Raw genomic sequence first — 21,566 nt, forward strand, 5'->3', positions numbered from 1 at the left:
AAAGAATCTGCCTGTGTTGCAGGTGATTTTGTTACTATTTTTTCCTCTTGCAGGTGATTTTGTTACTGAATTTTTCAAAGTGTGTCGTCGGAAAGAATCAACTGATGAGATTCTTGGAAGATCAGCGTTTGAAGAAGAAGGAAAAGGTAAAGTTCATAGTTTTTCTGAAACAATCAAAGGTTTGCACTTGGGTTTATGAAAACACTTAAGTGGCATTTAGTAAAATAATAAGTAACAGTTTATGTGAGTTTTTGGATGAGAAACACGCCAGTTCTTAAAAAAAAACAAAAAACCCTTTCCTCAGAATACAGGTGGTCCTTGTTTAACAACCACTCGTCAGCGACTGTTTGAACTTATGACAGCATTGACTGTGCTACTTAGAACTAGTCTTTATACTTACATCAGTTGTGGTATCCCCAGCACCCAGCTCACAATTACAATGTTGCAGCGTCTTGTGGTCACATGATTGCCATTTGCAACTTCTTTGCCAGCTTCCTACAAGCAGTCAATGGGGAGCTGGCAGGAGGTCGCAGATGGTGGCCATGTGATGTTCTCACTTAATGACCTGTGATGATTCACTTAATGTTGCACTTTATGACCACGTTACTTAGTTATGGAAATTTCAGTCCCAATTACCATTAAGTGAGGACTACCTGTAATTTTGTTTGTATCTGTGTCCTCTTTCCATATTTATTTTGTTACGTATTTTTAAGCTTTTCTGTTAAGTAAGTTTGATCATTTTAAAGTCATCTCTCTCCTTCACGTGGCCTCAAGTATTTGACAGATTTTCCCAGTTACTTTTTCAGGTGAGTGTAACCTATTTCTGAATTAAGCAGCAGAGGGCATACTCAGATTTAGTAAACCAACTTTGTTAGCTTTGTACTTTCTTTCTGTCTTGCTAAAAATGCTCTATAAGACAGACAGGGAAAGATACTAAGGAAGTCAGATTGCAAGTTAATAATTTGAATCATTGTCTTTTTTTTGCCAAAACTTGATATTTTATAGATGCTGATATAAGCCATGCTTTGTTGAAGCTCACAGAACCAGCACCAGTCCCAATCCATAAACTGTCAGTGACAAATATGGTTCACACTGCAAAGAAAAAAATTCGTAAGCACAGAGGCATAGATGAATCCCCTTTAAACAATGAAGTCCTTAATACTATTCTCATGGTAAGTTATATTTAATGATGATTTATAAATTGTCTGAGCCAAGAGTGGTTTTGGTGGCCTTGACTGGAATAACAAATCGGACCTTTTTCTGGAGATAGTGTTCTTCTAGTAGATACACATACCCACATCACATGGAGATTGGACTACTGCTAAATGTCTGGCATTGTCCTGAAAAAGCATTTAGAAGGCTCAATTTTTAAAAAATACACCAGAGAGGTCGCTGTCAGGAGTTCAACTTTTCGAGATCAGATTGATGCTCTGTTAATCACATTGGCTGATAAACAAAACATCATGCACTGATGGCTTCATTGTAAGAACTAGGCAAGTGCAGTACTGAAAGAAAGAGAAAGAAAGAATAGCAGATCCTGCAACAATACAGAACAAATACTTAGAACACCAACAGCATAAACTATGTGCTGTTTGGCCTCCTTCATAGCAGAAGAAATAAGAATTTAGGTGTTTAATAGTCATGCTTCAGGACAGTGTAATGGTAGCACATAATGCCTGGTGAAAAAAATTGAAAACTGAAGCTATGTATTTTTCTCTTCAGTATTTATTCCCTGATGCTGCTGACAAATCAGCAGATGGATCTGAAGCTAGAACGAATACTTCAACAGGAAGCATTCCACCCCCAGATAATGAAGACTCTGTAAGTTCAAATGCATATGTGAAAAACATGTACCAGATTTTAATTACTTTTATTCAGACAAAAAACAAAATTCAGAAGTCTGATTAGGATGACTTTTCAAAAGCACACACATGCTTTGTTTAAAGAAAACAGCTGTGCATGTTAAAACTAAATTGCACAACTTTTAACCAATTAAATATGCATGAGTTTAATATTGTTCATTTGTCCTTGTATATAGAATCTCTATATCCAGTTCAAATCTGCTCCTTCAGACAGTCTGACATACAAACTGGCCCTTTGTCTTTGTATGATCAACTTTTATCATGGTGGAGTCAAAGGAGTTGCACATCTCTGGCAAGAATTTGTCTTGGAAATGCGCTATAGATGGGAGAACAACTTCTTTATCCCAGGGTGAGTTTTAGGCATATTATTTAGTTTTTGCTAATAGCAAATCAATAGTTTTTAATGCTCCTCAGGTTTAAGAGAGAGTGAAATGTTATTGCCATTGCAAAAGGTTCCTTATTAACAGCCAGTTTCTTTTGTTTCACATAAAAGGGAGAAAAGGCTTAATACATTTGTATCATCCATTTAGATTGTTCAGAAGGAGATTCTAAGTAACCTAAAATAAATAGTTCGTGAGGGAGATTTGGTTTATAAATTATGAAGCCTCTGGGTCTTCTTCTGTATTTGCAAATATATGTTCAAAAGATTGATAGGCTGTGGCACACAGGTCTTAATTTAAATTGGTGACAAGTTACCTATGCTTTTTTGTGAAAATGGAAGTATCTATATATCTTGCAGTCAATTCTGGTTTGAAAACTTTTTCTATTGCTGTTGTAATTTAAATGTAACTACTTCTTAGGTTAACCAGCAGTGCACCAGATCTGAGATGTTGTTTATTACATCAGAAACTCCAGGTAAATCTTACACACATGCTACTTTTATGTATTAATCTTTACTGGAAAAATTGTGATGGGTTACTGTTTAATTGTATCCTGTAAGCTGCCCAGAGCTGTACAGATTGGGGGTGGCCTATAAATTTGTGATAATGACTTGTGTGAAGAAGTATGTTGTTGTCTTTTGCAATAGTAAGTTTGAATTCAGGCTACCTTCTGGCTTCTCTTCTCTTACATATGTGAATAAAACTTTGCCATTGTGAAAATACACATTGCTAACATTAACACTAAGTTTTCAGTGTGCTTGATTGATGTTTGATTGTTTTCCAGATGTTAAATTGTTGCATTGAAAGAAAGAAAGCAAGAGATGAAGGGAAAAAAGTGATTAATTTGGAAAAACAAAAAGAAACACCAGATAGAGACTGTCCAAAAGAGAGTGATAAGGAAAAAGGAGAAGTAGGAAAATCTTGGGAATCTTGGAGTGACAGTGAAGAAGAATTTTTTGAATGCCTGAGTGACACAGAAGAGCTTAAAGGAAATGGACAAGAAGGTGGAAAGAAAGGGATTGCAAAAGAAGGTAGTAAAGAGACAGTAGCATTAAAGCCAGAAGGCCGTCTGCATCAGCATGGCAATTTGAAATTGCTTCATTCTGGACACCCTCTCTATGTTCCAGTAACACAGGTTAGAGAGTAAAATTTACAAATATTTCTGCTTCTCTGGTTTCTCCTAGCTCATTTCCATTTCAGATGAAGAGAAAAGAAGGGGCTCTAAGAGTTGCTTACATGTGAACAATGTTTAATACTTGTTTTGATTTTCTTACACTTGTAAATTTGTCATGATTTTTTAAAAATTACATTCAATATGATTACCATTTAAAATCAACATGGGAGATGAGGTGTACAGTTTTATGTGCAGTAACTGTATTACAGCTTTCTCCTTTAATTAAACAAAAGTTTAAAAAGAAAGGGAAAAAAGAGAGCAGAACAATGTCAACAGCAAAATTATATATATGGACTTCCCATCTCTATAAAGTTTTACATAATCATTTCAGTAAAGGAATGGTGTATTTCATTTTAATTGTCCATACATAATCTACCTTTGTATGCAGCTCATTCATAAGTTGTGAATATTATCAGGTCCTCAGTCCACTGAGTAATTGGAGCCATAAATATCTTTACAGTGTTGAAAAACTAGTCTCTTAGCGATAGAAATGGCACAGAGAATCAATTTCCATGCCCAGATGTCAAATTCCAGTAACAAGTATGTAGTTAAAAATACTAAACCCTGTCTTGGCGTCATTTTATTATATATAATGGCTTAGGACATCACAAAAAACATGAGTTTTATTTATTTTATAAACAAATATATTTCTTTGCTTGTGACAACAGGTATTATTATTTATAACATTTATAATTTTAAAAAATAGAAAAGTGATTCTTAAATAAATAGTGATATCAGTCAGAAAGAAATGCCAAATGAATATTGATAAACTGTTGAATAGCCATCAAGAGAATCACTTCAGAATGCAAGAACTATGTAGTATTATATGAGGGCAGATATTCCCTCAGATAGAATGATCCTAAGCCATTTCGGGCTTTTTGAACTAATCACAATGCATAATCATTCCATTATGAATTAGCTGTACTTTCTGAACCATTGAGATTATATGCTTAGATTACAATGACAAGGCTATTCCTGTCCAGAAATGATTGTAGCTATCATACCAGTTGAACTTGGTCATAGGGCATTTGAACCTCTAATGACAAGGAGGAATGAATAAAATCTCTTGAATACATACCTGTCCTGCAGGAAAGTATAACACAGTAACAAACAGTAAAATATCAACTCTGTGACATGAGACTCTCCTACCTAAAACAGCCTTAGTCCTTACTAGAATTATACTTTAGCGTATATTGTCTGCCTCAGCCTCATGCATTCAGACATGGAAGTCAGTTGCATATAGTCATATCTGATTTCGATGGCGTATTCATATACATATATAAGTATATGATTATAGGTTTCTCCCTCTAAACTACATAATCTTCAATGCCAAATTTGATCAGCCAAAGATAAGTACTGTACTTTTTAACTTGATTTTAATGGAGGGAGAAGAAACAATGCTCACACCTAAAAGCTGAAGCTTTGATTGCCCAAATGCAATAATCTCTATTTTCTTTGTTTTGCTTCATGAATATCTTTTCTATGCTAAAATTGTTCCGTTCTAATTATAAAAGGGATTGTTTTAGCTAAAGATACCATGTTTGTGAAATAAATAACACTGGAAACTAGTTTTAGTTTTATTTCTATAGAAGTTAACTGTAGGATAGCCAGTCATTGCTTTTTTCTACTTGGTCTGCCACTATGTGCAAGTCTTGGTTTTTCTTGCAATCAGGAAGTTGCCTTAAACCAAGCTAATTTCTCTAGTAAGTATAGTCCTTTCACCTTCCTTTGTCTTCTATTTACTATTATGCAAAAACTGTTGTTAAATGACTTAATTGTATTTGCATTCAGAAAATATCAGATTTTGGACTGACTTTCCTGGCTTTGGAATAAAGAAATTGAATAACAGGTTCTAGGCATGTTGAAGCCACATTCATTCCTTTTGTTCAATGTTTTTGTTCCCTAATGAGAGATAACAGGAATTCCTCTCTTTCTACTTGTTCAGGAACCAGCTCCTATGACAGAAGATCTACTAGAAGAACAGTCTGAAGTATTGGCTAAGTTGGGAACATCAGCAGAAGGAGCTCATCTTCGAGCTCGCATGCAAAGTGCTTGTTTGCTCTCAGATATGGAATCTTTCAAAGTAAGTACAAATTGCCAGGGTCATCACGAAATGAATATACTAGCATAAAAATCTCATACGACATATTTAGCAGGATTTTTCATCTTTTCCAACAATTGTATTTTTTCCATTTTGTTCATTTGTTCCTCTACCATCTGCACTATACATGCTGTAAGTTAGAAATGTGGTAAGTTCTCTAGCCTGTTCATTACTTGGTTTTTGTTCGGGAAAATATGTTCATTGCCAGTTGTCTGAGTTAATTTAGTCAACATTCTCCCCCTCACCTTTTTTTTTTAAATGCTAGCTCATCCAAACTATTCCTATTGGAATTACAAAGCTTATGGATTGGTTTGCTGCCTTTTCTGTGAATTAAGTATAATTTTATTGGAACTTGAGGGAAGGAAAAACTAAATGCCCAGTATTAATATTCAATCTTACAGCAGCTGTCCATTATTTATTTAACAGTTATTTGTTTAAGCACTTTACATTCTTTGGCACAATATAAAAAATTAGAAACACTTAAAACCAGATCATAAAATATATACCATTGCAATCAAAAATCTCTCCTTTTCTTTTAAAAACATACAGAAGTAGAAGCTGGATCTTATCTAGAACCTCTTTATTTATTTTAAGGAAGAAAATGGTGATAAATACATTTGTATTTATATCCATGACATGCTGACCTTTCAGTTTAGAATGGATCGGAATGTTAATGAGGCAAGTCCATCAGTCCCAGCCTGCCAAATCAGTGGTGAAGGAATCTGGGAATTGCTATTCATCTGGAAGGCTACATTGCCCTCCCATGGTACAGAAGATAGTTGAGTTCTTAAAGACACTCCCATTTCTGAAATACCTTTAGTTTAAAATACATTACAAACTTATCAGTGACCAGAATAATCTTTGCATTGAAAAGTTAGATTCATTGAAAAAATCAGACCCAGATCTGATTCATATGTCTTATATAGCCATTTGAAAATTTCTAAGCAATAGTCATGTCTAGGGGTATGTTAGATAACAAGTTGAAAACTATAATGTTAGGAAGGTAGGCTTTCATTTTGAGTGTTGTGTATTCAAGTTTTAAAAGATCAAAGTGCCAATATATAATGCCTTTGACAGTTCTTTAATTTGCGCTCTCTTATCTTGTAAAAAATAATTGTCTGGAAGGTCTATATAGAAATAAGGATATTCTTTTTTTTTTTCTTTTTCTGTTCCTCCTAGGCTGCCAACCCTGGTTGTTGTCTGGAAGATTTTGTGAGATGGTATTCACCCCGGGATTACATTGAAGAAGAAACTGTGGATGAGGAGGGGGGTGTAGTCATCAAGGGTGAGCTGAGCGCCCGAATGAAGATTCCAAGTAACATGTGGGTTGAAGCATGGGAAACAGCAAAGCCCGTCCCAGCAAGGAGGCAGAGGCGTCTTTTTGATGACACTCGTGAGGCAGAAAAGGTAAAAAGACTCACAAGAGAGTTCCTGAGACATTTCAGTTTTCAAAATGTATTATGCTAATAATGAATTCTTGAAGATCTGAAAGCTTCCATAGTACCCATCCTAGTATAGACTGTGGAAAGTCTATTAGAAGCACTTTCATTTATTAACCTAGTTTATTTTTGTTTTTGTATGGAATTTTTCTAGCGTTGCTCATAATGCTAACCAACTATGCAGAATGCTTTTAAAATAAGACTCGGTAATGCATGTTACATTTGGAAATATAATCTTCTAGATTGGCAACCATTTTGTATATGGAAACATATAAATAAATTATTCACAAGAACGTGAAGTAACATACTTTAGAGTTTCAGGCACTTTTGAAATTAAACCTTTCTTTTTTAGCAATAACTACAATGAATTTTTCTTTCTTGCCTTTTTCCCCAGTCTTTCATCAGCTTTTCTTTTATCTAGCTTGCTAAGCTTTCTTCCCAAATGTTTCTTTCAATAAAAAAAAATAAAATTGATTAATACAGGAGCACTTATTCAAAACCTCCTTCAGAGACTTGAGAAAGATAGGTTTTGATTGAGTGCTTAAGAAAGCACATGAGCCAGCCTTCAGTTTTGAAGCCTTGAGAGATGGTGTCAATTTTGTAGAAACATTGTGGTGATCAAATTGACTTACTGTATCTTCAGGTGCTACACTATTTAGCAATTCAGAAACCAGCAGATCTTGCAAGGCATCTTCTTCCTTGTGTCATCCATGCAGCTGTACTCAAGGTAAAAGAAGAAGGTAAATAATTCTTATTAACCAAGGCTGTATGTTTCAAATAAAAATAGGATGCTTTTACTACAATGCGCTTCATGGGCTTTCTCTCTCCCAACAGAATCACTGGAAGATATTGGGTCAGTAAAGAAGATAATTAAGCTGATAATCAGTCATTCCAGTAAAGTTCTCCGGTTCCCAAATCCAGAAGACAAAAAAATAGAAGTAAGGAATCTCCTTTTCCTAATAATAAGTCCAAGAAAGAAATTTTAAAAGTGTAGCTTTTAAATAAATAATTTATGATAAACTCAATCACAGGAAAAAAGAAAAAGAGGTTACATACATATGATTGTATTAACTGTGTTAGAGGAGAGAGTGAGCGATCCTGGAAAATTCTGTTGAACACAGCTCTGATAAATGCTTGAGCAAATCTTTGAAATACGTGGCTTATGACAAGTAAGGATTTTTTTTCTTTCTTTCCCAGGAAATCATTGGTCAAATTATGAGCGTGGAAGCCACTGTTGCCCTGGCAAGGTCCCTAAAAGCAAAATTTGGAATAGAAAAATGCAATAAAGAAGAAGAACGCAAAGATCTAGAAAAGTAAGTGACTTGTTTCATAAACTTGCATGGATCAAATTCCCTTAAAGGTCCTTGTTTTTTCTTCAGATTGTTACCTTAAGTGCAAGGTTATTTCAGGCTTTAATGGATCATTGTTACTGCATCCTGTTATTTGGTAGCCATTGATGCAGAGACTGAAACACATGCTCATTCCTTGATTGGCATTCAGTCCCAACATAGTAAGGAAGTGAAAATAGTACAAATCCACAAGCCTTTTATCAGGCAGCAGACCTATATGCTTTTATTCATCAGTTTTAATATACACATCTTTAATACTGCATTCACACCTATTACTAAGCTAGCTTATTTATTTATTTATTTTTGTAGCCATAGTTTGTTGCACAAACCATTGTGTCCTTTTGAACAGATTATACCGAGGTAAAATGGTAAACCAAAATCAAACCATAATCTGTTGTGGCTTTATATTAAATATTACTCACCAGAAGTTCTCCAGATGAGAAAGCCAAAGAAAAGTAAAATGAATTATGAAGTTCACTGAGAACTAAGGGAACTGGTTTGGAGATTTCTCATGTATTTAACATGTATGCTTTTCAAGTACTTTCAGAGGAAGTAGTTTGTATGTTTAGTAATTAAATTAATTACAAGAGAGATTTTAAGTCATGGATAAAATAACCTGAATTTATTTAGTTTGAATTTATTTAGAATGTCAGTTGAAAACTTTCAATTGAATGTGAATATCAGTTGAGAACTTTCAGTTGATACCAATTTTGATTTTTTTAAAAAACAAGTCTGCTTATAATTATTATTCTTTTGCTGACATATTTCCCCCCTTTTTCTGTGCTGTCAGATTTATACATTCCTTTCTGGAACAACCAGAAGTATCTGTCCTTGGTGCTGGAAGAGGGCCTGCTGGTATTATAATTCACAAACTTTTTGTGAATGCACAAAGGGTAAGATGGACCTTTTAGTTTCTTTAATGTAATTATAAAACAATTGCTCTTTTTGCTATGATACTTGAAGGCTTTGAAAATTAGTTTTTGCATAAAAATACTTAGGGATGTATTTTCCAGAGGAAGAGCTGTTGTAACTAAAATAGTCAAATTGTATGGGTAGTTTAAAAATTAAGCACAGTTAGCTCTAATAGGCCAGGCTCAACTTCTTCAGGTGCGCGAAGTGTAATTCTATATTAAATCTCCAATTAAATAAGAAAATGGGAGAACCTGTTCTTTTCAGGGAAATAGTTTTATGAAATGTTTATAAAAATTCAGACAGATTGCTGTATTTTAATGTGATATGGCATTAATGCAGTTGATTCAAAAGATGTAATACTGTTTTAGGAATGCCAGAACAAAATCAAGTTTGCTTTTTGTAACAGCACTGAATGATTTTCAAGCCTAATACTTCATCATATTATACAATAGTAGCTTATAAAATGTACATGTATTCATTTCATAATTGTCTGATATTGATTTAGGACCAGGACTGGAACAACTTGCTAGAGTAGGTAAAGGCACCAGGAAGGGGTAGGGTGGGGGGCAGAGAATTAAACAGCTATCAAGTTCCTGAAAATTGGAAGAGGTATAAAGAGAAGTGAAAACTTAAGAAAGTGTGAGTGGTCATGACTTGCAAGATGGAAGAAGTTAGCCTTTACAGAATTATTTAAAATAGTCAAGCTGAGGCTTGGATGCAAAGAGCCATATGAATAGAATAGAATTGTGCTACTACATAAGTAAGGGGATCATGGAACTCCCTGTTCTGGCTGTAACTTTCTGTGGTGCACTGTATGGTATTCTGGAAGATTTCTAAACATGGGGCAACGGCAACATGGGATATAATGGTCTAGAGAGAGAAGCAAGAAAGAGCTAGTCTGTAAAGACCCCCGTTTGCTTACAGAACTGCTCTGGGGAAATAGTTCTATACAGTATATCACAAGTAGTTGCTTGAAATGGAAGTGATTGAATTTTATTAGATCAGGAAACCTACAGACTTTCCATATTGGTAAAAAAAAAACTTGAAGCTGTACCCCATTGAAGACATGATGAAATGGTGCAACTCAAAATTACTGCTTAATTGAAAAACTGAAACCGCATGGCTAGAAGTTTACAGCAGAAAAGTTTGCTACTTGGTGCAGGAAGAAAGCCTCCTTGTGCTGCATTTCCCCCCTCAGTCAGTACTGGATTCAACTCTTCACTATGATGGCATTATATTTTCTCTCTCACTTGCAATTCAGGGAATTCAGGGCAGCATGTATAATTGTCCCCAACTGTTTCTCGCTTTCTCCACTCCACCTAATTCAGAAGGTTATGTTTCGTTCCCCCCTCCACACATACACCCCTTTTGAACTGGGCGGAGCTGAGATAGTGACTAGCCGGCCATAAGATTCATAACTACACAGGGATCTGAACTTGGCTCTCCTCATTCCTTGACTAACTACTGCATGTTAGTGGCTTATTTTGGTTTAAAGATTACCAATAAATGTAGCATCTTTCAGGATTCTTTGTCTCTTTTCTAGGGTATTTTGGTTCCTTCCAAATGCATTCTTTTTACAGATGTTATCTAGATACCACATCCAATGCTAATTGTTCCTTCTCTGTTAATCTGTAGTTATCTGAAATGGACTTAATCATTTTTGAGGACCTAACAGCCTGGGTTGTCATGCTGGGCTTATATGCTAGAGCTGAAATCTGTGTATCACAGAGAACCATTGTGACCCATTTTACCATGGCATTCTGTTTCAGTATTAATATATTGCTAATACTAAAAGCACCTTTCATAATTTACACAAGCATTTCTGCAGTGAGGTTATGCAGTTACTTTCTTTTGACCCACTATTAAAATATAATATTCTCCTTTAGGCATTAAAAAAATGAAATTTTTTTGGCACGAATAGTAAAACTTTGTGATGATTAGTGAACTTAATACTGTATTTTAAAGCAAGCATTATAATGAAAATCACTTAAGCTGATTTTTAGGTACAGGTAGTCCTTGACCTATGACCATTCGGTCAGCGACCTTTCAAAATTACTACGGCGCTGAATGAATGGTGGTTACAACCAGTCCTTGGATTTCCGGCCATCCCTGCAGTCATGTGATCGTGATCTTGGTGCTTGGTAACTTATGACTGGTTGTAGTACCCCATGATCATGTAATCGCCATTGGCAACTTTCCCTGCCAGCTTCCCCAAAAAGCCAGTGGGGAAGCCAGCAGGGAAGGTCACAAGTTGCTTGGGTAAATCTCCCCCAGCCCCTCTGCGGTTGCACTGCGCTAGCCACTTGCACACCCTCCCTGTACCTCTCTCACACCCATCACGCACCCTCCCCAACCCTCACTGCACCTCTTGCACAACCCCTTGCACCCTCGCACTGTCCTGTGCCACACCCCCTTGCACCTTCGTGCACCCTTCCTAACCCACGCTGCACCTCTCGCACCCTTCTGTGCACCCTCCCCGACCTGCACCTTGCGCACCATCTTCCCCAACATATGCTGTGCCACTATGCACTTCCGTGCACCCTCACTGCACCTCTCGTGCACCTCCTTGCACCCTCTGCGACCCACCCACGCAACCCCTTGCTCCCTCCCCCACCTTGCAGCAGTCATGTACCTGCCTGCTGGTCAGTGACTTGCAACTTCCTGCCCATTTCCCCAATGAGCTTGGTTGTGGGAAGCCAGCAGAAGTTGCCTTGCCTAACAATCTGGTTAACAATGGCAATCAGGACCGCAGGGATTGCTGTCGCTAAGCGATGCGGTTGTGCTTTACGATTGCATCGCTTAGCGATGGCAATTCCAGTCCCAGTTGCCATTGTAAGTTGAGGACTGCTTGTAATATTATTTGATAAAACTGTCTTTTACTATAAACATTGGATTAATACAAAAACCTTGATACAATCTCCTGCATATACTTTAATACACAAAAGATATATAGGCATATGTTGCCTGCCTGCCCTGTGATCTGATTCACTAAAGCAGAATGCACATTTGTAGGAATTCCCTTTAGAAATTCTAGAAGTAAATGTGTAGCTATGCAGGTCAGAAGATCCTGCGTCCATTAATGACTGAACTAGGATATACATAGGTTATATCTGCTGCATGGCAAAATCTGATGGATTTGACTATGTTGATGCAATTGATTATTCACATTGCTGGACCTGTTATCAGTTTGTTGTACATCTGTTTTGTGTTCTGAGTGTTTATCAGTTTCAAACAAATCTGATCACAAGGCATGCTGCCTCTTAAAGTAGTCTCTCTCTAACCCTCTGTGAGTCATCTCTGACTTGCCTTTCACCATTGATTCTCTTTCTTACCCAGCTGACTGAATCATCTGAGGAGGTAACTAGATTTTTCCCTATTTCTAGTCATCTGCATAACTAAAGCACTGACCTTTAGTTTTTATTAAGTATGAGCTTTGACATCAGTAAAGTATGGAAGAAATTGTTGAAAATGGGTTTCTAGAATATGAGGGTTTTTAAAATTAATGTTTATACCTTTCAGCTCATTGTCATTTAATATAGTTGTATTTTATTCAGATGTCTCTGCATTTCAAGCACCAAACTGTGATATTTATAAAATATACACTGTATGAAATGATAGTGTCTCTGTTTACTTGAATTAGAATTGTAAACTATTGTCCATTTGCTTTGCAACTATTTTCTCTATGAAGCTTGTTTTCCAATTCTTCCCTCTTGATATTGGAAGGAAAAAAAGTACCAATTTTCAGAGTAGCATACTACAGTTGTACAAAGTAGTTGGACAATTAATTTGAAATAAGCAGGAGTCATAGTTCAGTGGTTGAGTAGCAGCTCTGTTCAAGCACAGTATCTCATCTCATCTCATCTCAATTTAAAATTTCATGTAGGTGTGATAGGATCAGCATAAGTTAGAATAGATGGATTAAAAGTTCTGATTAATGCATCACATCCTGATAACAAGCCTAGTTAAAGTTGGTTTCTCTGGTTACAGATCCCACCGTTGAGAAAGTTAAAGCAAAACAATTTCAACCCAATTTTATCATTTGATTGAATCACAGTGTTAAAATGTCTGCTGTTTCATAACATAAATTGCTTTCTTTGTTGGAGAGATCAGTGTGAAGTCATTTAAAGCTTCCTTTTGGCACTTCAGTGAGATGATCTTGTGGGTGCAGAACATATATTTTGTGTGTTTGTATCGCATTAGTCCATTTCTCAAACATAAACGCAAAGGAATAAATGCTTTTTCCTTAAGCTTATATCCCAGTGAACGTTGTACTTTCTTTATCATACTTACTTTTGACTCTTATGGTTTTGTACTATCCTTGTATCTCAGTTTAAAAAAAAATGAATCCAGTGAAATGACTCAGTGCTGAAGCTTCTCTTTCTTTTAGGTTGCCTCAATGATGCCCTATGAGGAAGAACTAAAAAGATCAGGCTCTATGGATGAAAAACGCTTGAAATCTGGAATGAGTTCAGATTTTCCATCCCCTGCAGGACGTGAGGTTATTTTACGTACAACTATTCCACGGCCTGCTCCTTACTCTAAACCTTTGCCTCAGCGGATGTTCAGTGTTCTTACAAAAGAGGATTTCCGACTTGCTGGTGCCTTCTCATCCGACACAACGTTCTTCTGATTTTAACATACACTCTAGCAAAATTTCCACAGAAGCAAGTACATCAAGAGGTGTTTATCCAGTCTTCTGGAAATGAATATAATATTCAAGAGTAATGCCTATGTGAAACAATTTTCACATGCGTCACGTTTATAGGATTTTTATCTTCGCCATGGAATTCCCTTGTCTACAGATAAATGTTGGAGGATTACTCATCATTACTTAGCAATCCATTCCTCTTAAATAAATTTGCTTTACAGTGATAATGGAAATGTTAGAGAACTGTGTATTATTAATTGTAAATTATATTATGCAATACTGTTCTGCAGCCTTGTTACGTTTTATGCTCATGTAAAGCGAGTAGTATTAGAAACCTAGTACGTCAATGGATTTAAATTATTTACAACTATACAAATATAGTTATTATATGTAATAAAATTCACTTCATTGTGGGTCTGGATGATAATGTACTTATTTAAGTTATTCTGCTTCACATGATACAGTATAGCCAAGAAAAATAATGGTAGTTGACATAGAAATCACACCCCATACTTGCATCAGATGATACCATATCCCTGCTGGAGGACCACTGGCTTTGAATGCTAACCTCGATATATTTCTATGCACCAAAAAGAAAAAAGAAAAAAAAAGACTGTATTTCAACAGTTTTGCTCTTGTAGGTGGAAAATGGGTTAGTACTGTATTTTTCAACTTATGTAAATTAGGAAAAAGAGTTAATGTAAAGAATACCAGAATTTATTTTGAAATGAACTAATGTACATGTTTAATTTTATAAAAGATACTTCTTTTGTTTAACAGCAAAGATGTTATACAGATTATAATCTATATAACCTACCCTCCAATCAATTCCACAGCTGCGTATCAGATGTTAAGAAAATGCACCAGTAATGCTGCTCTAATAGGGGTTTAAATAAATGTTTGCATGTACTTTACTAACAATTTGTAAAAAATCTTCAGTTTTCAAAATTTGAAACTTAGAAGAAAAAACATGTATATACAGATACTCTTGCTATTTTAACATTTCTCACATGGTATTTTCTAAATGAGATGTACTAAGAAACTTACTAAATAGCTCAACCTTAAACATTTAATTTGAAATACGTGATTGATATCAACTCATTCCAGCTATAACCTCCATTCAACAAACATTTTCATAATTTCACAAAAAACTTTGTGATGTCTGATGCATATTTTGAAGCAACACATTGTTTCTTAACTTGGCTTCTTTCTTTTGCTTGTTTTGCTGTTCTCTGGAAAAGAAATAGCACCAAAAGAAAAGAAAAAAATCAAAAGAAATCAATTTCAGCACAGTACAGAGAAAACATTAAGTTTTCTTAATGTTGAAAGTTCATGAATGTTACAATGTTATGCTGCTGCAGCCTGTACTTACCTCCTTGTGACAAACTGTACATAGTGTTTGAAGGTTTTCAAGAGTACACTGTCCACCCCCACTGAAAACTGGCTTGATATGATCCACTTGCCAGAAATGGCCCTCAGTTGGGTTCAGTATAATTTCATTTAACTGAAATAAAATAGGATATATCATTAGCACTTCAGTGGCAGTCAGATATCATATCCCTCTATAAGTGGAAATGAGCCACATACATATATATCTTCTTTCCAGTATGCTTTTGCTTCCTTTAATCAAATCCATTTGCTTAAAATTCAAAAATAAAAACTTCCATGAGCAAGTCCCTCCAAAGGAGAACTGTAGTGCTGGTTTGAAGAGATAGCACAAACTATAGTATGTCAATTCAAGTATCATTAAGCAATATCTGTGAAGACTTAAACACAGGGAAATCAGCCTTGTACTTAATTTTTAAGCTGATACGGAAAAGTGGCAAATACGCATCGTAATTGTGTAATTGTTAGCCCATCTTCAAAAAGAAAATCAAATACCTATTCTTCATTCTAAAAGCATAAAGTACACTGCACATCCAAATGTATTCCTAATGGAACAGAGTTATATAACAATATTGGGAATGAAATATAGTACAGCTGAAAATATTGTTAGGTTCAGATACAGATTCACATCTGATAGCTGCTAAATTCTGCTATCAAAAGTATGTGGCTATAATGTTAAAACTGGTAATTTGAAACCTACAAAATAATATTAAATTCTGATGATATTCTACTATTACCTAATAGTTTTTGAGACACAAGACTATTTCATGGTTTTGATCTGCTAGGTTGTCTCCAAAAGGCTAAAATAAACTTAATTCATTTTGCAAAGGAATACGATTACTGACTGCAGATAGCATGCTTACATCTGCTGTATTCAGAGCTGCCCGCCTTGCTAACTAACAAGCTGTTTGAACAACACAATTTTGATTCTTTCTTTGAAAGCTTAAGCCTGATAAAGAGTGCTGACAACATTTAGGGTATAACAGTAACTATGTAGTCTTATTATTTCATTGTATGATTAGCACTTTTGCATGATAATAGCTTTATTGTAATTGTTAAGTCTGAAAATAATTCAGAAAAAGTACTTTAGACCTTAACAAATGAAAGTCCAGTACCTATTTATTTAAAGAAGCCCATCATTTCAGGCTTCCTAAAGGAACAGTTGTGGCTGTTTTAGAAGTTGCATTAATGTTAGTGTGTGGATGTCTAGAAGCAAATGCACCTTTCTTTGAGGCTTTGTTGAAAGCTTGAAGAAAGGCTTCTTTAATGAATATCAGAAGGCGATCAAAGTGCTTCTTCCAAAAGATTTTCAAAGTTCCCCTATATTTTTAAAACATTCATTCATTCATTTTAGGATACAGGTTTAGATTGCTGCTTCATTTAAAACCATCACAGGGAAAATATTATCGCAAAACAATTTCCTGTATTTAAGCCACATATTTCACCTGTTTTAAAGGAAGCTTGGACATCGAAGACTTCTCCAAAAGATCCTTACGCTGATTCCTTGGGGCATCTCTGACACAAAGGTAGAGTTCTTGGGCATTTAGCCTACATAACTGGCAAACCCCATGCTCTATTTCAAAAACTTTTGTTCTCAGGTAACTTTGATTAGTACGGAATAAGAAGTTCTCCTGGCATTTAAGAGAACAAAATCGTGTGTCCCAGGCAGTATATGTCAACTTTGGCTCAAACTGGATTGTTGGCTTTTGGCAGCTGAGGCAAAGGGGGTTCCCTTCATTATCTACAGCCTGTAAATAGCCTTTGCTTGATGAAAGTTCTTCAACAGCATCAATCTGACCAGAATTTAAATTGATATCTGGGCAATTCCCATCTTCTGAAGGCAACCTAAAATAAAAATAATACAGTAAATAAATGCCTAGATTATGTTTTTACATTTATATCCCATCGTTTCACTAGGACAGGGGTAGACAATCTGTAGGCCGATGTGCCCCATCATCTCATTTCAGCACCCCCAGATTACGCATCTGAAATTTTGATAACAAAATGATTGAATGGTAACTGCATAATTTTGGGAGAGAGAAGGGCTAGGGAATTCAAGGAAGGGAATGAGTGCTTTGCCTCCTAGAGATCTCCCATTCTGATCCTATCACTATCCCCCCAAAAGGCTGAAAGCATCAGTTAGATTGCAACCTCCCCACCGGACTGAAATATTTGTTCCCACTTTTTCCAATGATGTACCATTACTGGATAGCCTACAGTCCCCCAGGAAGTTCAGAAAACAAGTTGGAAAATCTAGAAATAGACATTTAACCGCATACAATATTCGCTGTATTTGGGGGAAAAAACTCAAATTTGCTGCCAAAATGTATTTTTTTATTGTGAGATGAGAGAACAGAAATTATTCAATACATGAGTACTCATATTCAATTAATTTTAAGCATATTTTATTTTTGACTGGGATATACTCATTCCTTGTCTTCGCTTATTTTTTTGGAGTGTAGCTCCTAACATGCCGCTCAAAAGTCAAGCGTAGTGCTCATCCTTAAAAAAAAGTTGCATATTTATGCTGTAAAAGGCTTACCATAGTATAACAAGAAATGATTCAATTAAATAGTTAGTACAGCCTTATTGTAAGCATATTTTCTAACATACTAAATATTCTTCCTGTCAGATTCTTTTAATTCTAAGTTAAATTTGATTTACAGAAATATGTTGCAAGTTTGATTTGGGTCAAACTAAGAAATTATTTTAAGACTCCTGCAGAAAATCAACAGAGGACCTGCGGAGCAGAAGACAAGAGGCTGAAAATGTTTTCCTGTATGGAGAAGTCAAAAAGAGAAAGGTCATGATAGTTGGTGAGCCTGCTACCAAAGAACTAACAGTTGTTATTCTGGCTTTTTATGAGAAATTGCCCAAGCCCTTTGGCTAATTCCTTTTCCAAAAAGAGGTGACATATCCAATGCTGTTGCAGGCTGAATTTTTATTTTATTTTATTTTATCCGCACTCAATCGTGACCGATTCTGCGGCGACTGCCTGGACGAGTCCCTGCAGTTTTCAAGGCAAGGTGTTTCGGAAGTGGTTTTCCATTGCTTCCTTTCTAGAGCAGAGCCCAGCTGGCGAGCGCAGGAGGCGGGATTTCCGTTGCTTCATGGCTTTTTCGGACGTGTGGCTTCCGCGTTACCGGCAACTGCTCCCGTCTCCCATCCAAGCGCCGCCAGCATTTTTCCTCCCACCGGGGTGAGAGTCCCCATTTATCTACTCTCATACGTTTTCGAGCTGCTGGGTTGACAGGAGATGGGGAGGAAGCAGGAGTTACTTTGCTGCACGGAGCTGGGCTCGAACCACTGAAGTGTCGACCATTTCTGGCCGGCAACTTCCAGCGTCATTAAGCCGCTGCGCCACCACGTTCAGGCTGAATACCAGAACCTAAAAAGCCTACTAAAGATTAAACACTAGAGATATCAGAAGCATTTTCATCTCATGCTGAAAATATAACAGGCACCAGCAAAGTTTCTATTAGGAGGGCATTTTATAGTTTACAGCACTGCCACTGAAAAACGCAGTGTGCTAGTACTTCACTTTATCAGATGGGGACACCAAGAGGCCCCACAAGAATATAACCTTGCTGGGCATAAATTCTCTGAAGATACTCCTTCAATTATCAAGCCCTAAATGCTTTATAATTTTTCTTCTTCATACTTCTACTGGCATTTCTATTCTCTTTGTTCTCCCCAGCACAACTACACTTACTTTATAAAATGGTTATCTTCTCCAGCCGAGGATCCATGGGCTCCTATAACTTCTCTGGATGTTTTGGTGATTATACGAACGCAACCGCCACTGCTGTCAGCTTTTGTTAGCGAAGCTCTGGCAATGTCCTCTTTTGTCATGTACCTACGGTATTAAACATTGCTGTTAGCTCTGAGAAAAATCTAAAAACTGAGATGCAGAATTCTCAAACAGATGCCCACCACAAGGTGATCCCTCTCTTCCAAGAACAAACTACATTATTATCATTAGTTACCAATTTTTTATTTCTAAAATGTTCATTTTATTAGTGATGTTTTACAGGGAGACTGACTTTAGCTTCTAGAATCCATCCTTTTCTCACAAGAGTTCCAAAACTGCCTACGGGGAAGGAGCTATGTACAAAACAGTGTCTTAAGAAACAGATACTGAATTTCAGAACAAGGTGTTTCTCTGCATATGTGGAGGTCAGAAGTTTGTTTTCAGCGTATGCAGAATGGATTTCGCAAATCCTCAAAATTCAGAAATTGACTTTTCTTAAAAGCTTTGTTTATTTCAGCAGCCTAATTGGGAGGAAAATTTAATTTTTTAATGTCACTCTTGTTAGAGAGTGAGAATCAGAAAGCTTTGCTGGTGTCTTGAAGGTTTATTAGTATATCCCCATTACTTTCTACTTACTTCTGAGTTATAAAAATGGTTTTTAAAAAACCCCAAAACTAAAAAATACATCATTATGAGGAATTGCTGATTTTTCTATCTTAAGAATGGCTATGAATTCAAGACTTTTAATTCCTCTAAATATTATTTTTGCTTGTTCTATTTCAGTTCTATTCTCAATTACATTTTAGCATTCAAACCTGGAAAAAGAAATGATATATTTGTAGAACATTTGTTTCTTCACACAAGCTCTTCATCATAACATGTGGTGAAAGAGTTACATCTGTACTAGCCAAATATATTGAGTGGTGATCAGTTCCTTGATTAGTAACAGCAACCCACATGGTTTGCAGATGTAAGTACTCTGTGCAGGTCTATACATACAGTAGCAAGAGTGAGATTTTAAGTCCTATTTTAAGGCCAGGACCAGATTAAAAAAAAAAGGTTTTCCAATTTAGTTAAAATGGCAAACTAAAGTCAACTACCTCTTCTCCCTGGCAGGGTTCCTCAGCATTTCACAGTTCAGTTTGGCTTTTCACACTAAGACCAGAACTGGAGGTAAGCCTATCAAAAATATCTTTGTAGCCTTATCAAGTGGAGCAAATGGGAAAAGCAAACCTTATGAAAGAAACCTTCCACTGTTGTAGGGAAAAGCACTACTATTGATTTTTTTTTTCAACCATGCAAGTCAAAAAGCATTTTATGTACAAAGGCAGTTGAAAGAGGATTGTCATTTCACCTAGCATCATCATGACGAAAGCATAATATAACTGCTTTAGACATAATACTTAGACCATCCTTCTTTCAGAGTAGAGAAGAGGCTAGCAGCACACACCGTTTGGTACTGGTGAGTTTGGCTTGTTGTTTAGACAATATTTCTTCTGCAGCAAGAACAGGACTAGAAAAAATCTGGCCATTCTTTCTGATAATTCTCTGTCTCATGGCTGTTAGACTACTCCATTCTCTCACAAACCTCAGTATCTAGAAGATAATTGTTATTTATTAAAATGGTAAACATTTTAAACATATAGCCAATAGATAACAGCGGGCTTTAAAAACATTTCAACCAATGACATGCTCTTTATGTCATTTACCTGTACAAACAAGCAACTGTTTCAAAGAGAAATGCAGTTGTTCTTAAAGCAGCAGCAGCAGCAGCATTGATGGGGTAGGGAACCCCAGGAGAAGAGGGAAAACTCAGTAACATCCAATCCCTGTAGATCAGAAAACATCTACTGAGCCAGCCCCCATCTCCCAATGTTTCATCACAAATCACAGCAGAAAAAAAGAGAAGCGGGCAAGCATTAGTGTAGTTACAAACAGGACTCAGATATAGAACTTAAATTTTCTTGATGGATTCCTTTTCCTATCAATCAGCATGCTAAGAGCTATGCCTGTCAACAACTGGACAGCCGAAAATTATCCTGCCTTGATCTAGATCTACATCTATGCAAATGTATATGTCCATTCAGCCATGGATACAGATACAACACAGTGGCTTGATACTGAGCTACAAGCAAGAACATCCTTGTTCAAATTCCATCTTTCTCATAAATTTACTGTACTAGGTTACCGTAACCAAACCATTTTCTCAGCCTTAGTCTCTTCAACTATTAGGAAATGATCTTCCATTATAAGGTTGTAAGCAGTGAGAACACTGTACAAATATTAGTGATTGCATTTAACATGAGAGTTCCTGTGTACTTCTAGTGTCTGTTTGACACATTTGAAAACAGAAAAGGCTTTATCCTTCTTGTACATACACTCGCTTGTTCATAAAATATTAATTTGTGCCTATTATTTTATATTTTGTTTTGTAACATAGGAGCAGCTGATGACTCAGCAATGAACACTTCTGTATTTTCAGATGTTGTTGTAATCTGAAGGGGAAAAAACCCACTAGAACCTCACCTGTGCTTACCAGTCTACAAGTTACAATTTTCAAAAAC

General features: G+C 36.1%; 2 protein-coding genes across 6 annotated transcripts in view; one reads left to right on the forward strand and one right to left on the reverse strand.

Annotated features, from left to right (window-relative positions):
* Positions 1–14,147, forward strand: part of RAB3GAP1 (RAB3 GTPase activating protein catalytic subunit 1) — a 31,167-nt gene extending 17,020 nt beyond the window's left edge. The window contains exons 12-24 of one of the 2 annotated variants that reach the window (XM_007427042.4): positions 54–146; positions 1,006–1,172; positions 1,723–1,821; positions 2,039–2,211; positions 2,663–2,717; positions 3,027–3,377; positions 5,362–5,499; positions 6,697–6,924; positions 7,600–7,696; positions 7,791–7,894; positions 8,154–8,269; positions 9,096–9,198; positions 13,605–14,147. In XM_007427042.4, the coding sequence (XP_007427104.3) occupies positions 54–146; positions 1,006–1,172; positions 1,723–1,821; positions 2,039–2,211; positions 2,663–2,717; positions 3,027–3,377; positions 5,362–5,499; positions 6,697–6,924; positions 7,600–7,696; positions 7,791–7,894; positions 8,154–8,269; positions 9,096–9,198; positions 13,605–13,847 (1,967 nt within the window). In that variant the 3' untranslated portion in view covers positions 13,848–14,147. Of the gene's footprint in view, positions 1–53; positions 147–1,005; positions 1,173–1,722; positions 1,822–2,038; positions 2,212–2,662; positions 2,718–3,026; positions 3,378–5,361; positions 5,500–6,696; positions 6,925–7,599; positions 7,697–7,790; positions 7,895–8,153; positions 8,270–9,095; positions 9,199–13,604 lie in introns of those variants that run through there. The other variant, XR_003084581.2, reaches the window with a different exon arrangement.
* Positions 14,148–14,578: 431 nt separating this feature from the next.
* ZRANB3 (zinc finger RANBP2-type containing 3) overlaps positions 14,579–21,566 on the reverse strand; it is a 63,134-nt gene continuing 56,146 nt past the window's right edge. For all 4 annotated transcript variants that reach the window (XM_088146499.1, XM_088146498.1, XM_088146500.1 and 1 more), the window contains 5 exons: positions 20,453–20,598; positions 18,964–19,107; positions 16,697–17,096; positions 15,238–15,369; positions 14,579–15,097 (listed from right to left, as the gene is read on the reverse strand). In XM_088146499.1, the coding sequence (XP_088002625.1) occupies positions 14,999–15,097; positions 15,238–15,369; positions 16,697–17,096; positions 18,964–19,107; positions 20,453–20,598 (921 nt within the window). In that variant the 3' untranslated portion in view covers positions 14,579–14,998. The remainder of the gene's footprint in view (positions 15,098–15,237; positions 15,370–16,696; positions 17,097–18,963; positions 19,108–20,452; positions 20,599–21,566) is intronic.

This window comes from Python bivittatus, unplaced genomic scaffold (genome assembly GCF_059951505.1).
Source record: "Python bivittatus isolate LINGU-HERP-01145 unplaced genomic scaffold, Pbiv_v1 ctg000480_np1212, whole genome shotgun sequence".
Classification (NCBI taxonomy): Eukaryota; Metazoa; Chordata; class Lepidosauria; order Squamata; family Pythonidae; genus Python; species Python bivittatus.